Below are 2,996 nucleotides of genomic sequence, written 5' to 3'. Positions count from 1 at the left end.
TCCAGGCATCAGCGAAAAGCGCACATGGGAAAAGTTATATGCGCTTTATATCGGAGCGTTGTAAGGAAATTTTACTCAGTTTAACATTTTTGCTGGCAGTTTCTGAATCATTGGAAACTTAAAAAAAAAACATCAAGATGGAATTGCACCTAATTTTCTCAGTGTTGTCGGTGATGTCTTTTGGATTTTTACACCCAGGTACGTTACGGATATTTTGAAAGTCTTTTAAAACTTAATAGAAACTAAAGGATGTCACAAAATATGTTGTAAAGTGTTTATTAATTAATGATAATAATTTACGGGAAATATGTTGAACTTTAAAAAATATTTTCCCTCCAATTACTCGTTAAGATTTTAAGTGTAAGCGTGTTAAGGTGGCTTGGCTGTTAAAGCGTAAATACTGAGATCGGTGTCATACTTTTTCACTGCTCTCAGTGGCGCCGGCTACATTCGCTAAGGAGCCAGCAGTCAGCACCAGACGCCTGGAGCACCACAGCAGGACGAAGCGATGCTCCTGCGCAAGTTTCCTAGACAAGGAGTGCGTCTACTTCTGTCATCTCGACATCATCTGGGTCAACACGCCAGAGTACGCTTTCATAGAATTAAACTGTCTAAAATAATATTACAGATCTAAGCATGCCGATCGACTGTATTGACGTTGCTTTCTGTCCAGGCGCACCGTGTCTTACGGACTGGGAAGCGCTCCGAGGCAAAAGCGCTCAGCCGCCGCGTCTTCGGACCAGCGCAGGGCGGAGAAAGAGCGCTGCAAGTGCGCCAGTAGGGAAGACAGCAAGTGCGCAACTTTCTGCCACAGGGAAAGCCAGTCCGGGTAAGAGGATTTCTCCCGGATTATCAGGAAAGCTTTACGTTGAAAGAAACGGGATATGATGGTAAATGTATGTCGTATATGACGAACATAGGCGTAAGGATGGGTTCATGGCGTGTCGCGCCTTCCCCGCATGATTCCTCGCATCACAAAGGCCCCTGGGCAGGTGGGATCTTCTACAGCCAGCAGTTAGCTGGGCGGGCTTGTGAAAACAAGTCCATACGTATCAGTATGTTAAATGTCAAATGTACTTTTCCAAACCAGTACATTTGTGAAAACACCAGGTATTTGTTGCTTGTTTTCAGGAACGTGCATAGGGGCCCCCTTGCTTTGAGCTTGTCTACCATTAAATTTGAGAGGCACCCAGGACACTCCCAAAGATTTAGGAGATCATGGCACCCAAGGAGGACAAATACAAGGTAGGAATGAATATTACAGAACAACCAATAAGAAACAATGGAAAAAGATTGTTTCAGATTAATGTTTATGTTGAAGAAGTTTCTTTTTAAAAGTGTAAAAGGAATGTTTTGGTCTTCATCATGCCTTCTGCAGGATTATTGCTAGGGGTCAGTGACAATGGGGACCACCAGCGACTTGGGGTTCATCGATGGTCCCCTGCCTGCTGCTGCACTATGGTCTCCTAGAGCGCCCCCTTTGGGTCGGGGAGAGAACTCTACCAACACGAGGCTGGCCATCCCTTATTTCTGTCAGATGAGAAGTCCGTTTGTTCCTAGAAGACAGAAATGCTGTTAGTCTGAGGCGGCAAGTCTGCAAAGCTGGACTGGACTAGAGAGGGTCAGCAGGGTGGAGAAACAGACCATCCAGTCAGGAACATGCAGCAAGTGCCAGACTCAACCACAAACACCATGACTACCTCTCCTTATCTTCCTGTTCCTCAGGAATGTTGGTCTTTGGCCTCAGACTTGGACTTCCTGCTGGCCCTCTGTAGCTTCTGCTGTGCTGGGGAGAGGAACGGTGACTGTCTGACACCAAGAAAGAGCACATGAACTCATTAAACGATGGTCCTAAGAAATCCAAAACTTTGGATCACCACCCAAGACAAAGGAGGTTTCCAACTAGATTCTGTTTTGGTTTTTGACTGAGAATGTTTTTTTTGTCATTATTGAAACAGAGGATGAGTATAAGTATTTTTGCTCAGTATTCTGAAATATACAGAATCATTTTATTTACTGTGCAAGGCTTAGTGTAAGACATCTGTTTTACCGTAGTGTAACCATGTTTATCCATGTCAGGCATGCATTCTATTTTGGCCACATTGGTCAATGAAATTTTCTGTTTCATTTCTTTGAAATGACCGATCGTGCAGATGCCACTGAAACAGGCAGGACAAATATCAAATAAAACTATCGAGCTCTAAAAACCCCAGTGTCTTCTCTACCAATTTTAACAGTTTAGAATTCAACATAACACATCATTAAAAAATATTAGGGTAACCTGATAGGTTGATAAATCAGTATTTCATCGTCATAGAATGTGATTGTCAATAGGCGGTATTGATAAAGAATAAATTAACATTTCTGAATTTTTGATTTGCGGGTGGCAACCAATAAGTTCCAGGAATAATTCCGGAGCTAGAACCTGAAAACTATAATCTTTCAGAATATTGAAAAGTAATTGAAAAGTTAATTGCCTTAAATGAAAGTGAAACAGTCCATCAGAGCTATTGGACACCACAACAATGTTAAGCTGTGAGGCAGGTGTATCCCTTGTAGCCTGCAGGCACATGCACGGCCTGTAGGGGGACCCCTCTGAGGTATTTCCCCTAATGCCTCGATTCCCTGCAATAGTCTTTGCCCACGGAATAGGTGACTACAGACACCTGTTATTAAATACGAATTATTCAATCACCAAAGGTGATAAAATAAGACAACAATTTAGCATATAGCCTGGGAAGTCAGTCAACTAACATTTGTCAGAAAGCTGGCCAGTTGCTTTCACTCAGTGGGGGGGAATCCCCATTCTGCCCTTGTGTCAGGGTCATCACCCCCCAGGAATTCACCCTGCATTCACCCACACCACTTATACACAGGATTTTGTTGGGGAGGCGCTACTTTTCAATACTCGGTGCTTATCTGTTTATGAATTATTTTGCTGTCCAATAAATCACTGTTTTGCTGAAACCGCATTGGCAAGAGATACAAGGGCAAAG

At 43.2% G+C, this 2,996-nt stretch overlaps 1 protein-coding gene across 1 annotated transcript; it reads left to right on the top strand.

Moving 5' to 3' along the window:
• Positions 1–2,207, top strand: edn1 (endothelin 1). Its single transcript, XM_023811803.2, has 5 exons — positions 1–198; positions 436–586; positions 674–829; positions 1,132–1,245; positions 1,379–2,207. The coding sequence occupies exons 1-5, from the start codon at positions 138–140 to the stop codon at positions 1,398–1,400; spliced, it is 504 nt and encodes a 167-aa protein (XP_023667571.1). The 5' UTR covers positions 1–137; the 3' UTR covers positions 1,401–2,207.
• Positions 2,208–2,996: the final 789 nt, after the last annotated feature.

The sequence above is a fragment of the Paramormyrops kingsleyae genome, chromosome 23 (assembly GCF_048594095.1).
Source record: "Paramormyrops kingsleyae isolate MSU_618 chromosome 23, PKINGS_0.4, whole genome shotgun sequence".
Taxonomy (NCBI): domain Eukaryota; kingdom Metazoa; phylum Chordata; class Actinopteri; order Osteoglossiformes; family Mormyridae; genus Paramormyrops; species Paramormyrops kingsleyae.
Note: the sequence above shows the minus strand (reverse complement) of the source record. Positions and strands in the feature narration are given on the sequence as shown.

Bases quoted from the DNA above. Each gene is read 5' to 3' on its own strand.
- edn1 (XM_023811803.2), top strand. From the start codon at position 138: ATGGAATTGCACCTAATTTTCTCAGTGTTGTCGGTGATGTCTTTTGGA. The intron at 830-1,131 runs GTAAGAGGATTT...GCTTGTTTTCAG, and splicing joins CACAGGGAAAGCCAGTCCGG to GAACGTGCATAGGGGCCCCC. The intron at 1,246-1,378 runs GTAGGAATGAAT...TGCCTTCTGCAG, and splicing joins CCAAGGAGGACAAATACAAG to GATTATTGCTAGGGGTCAGT.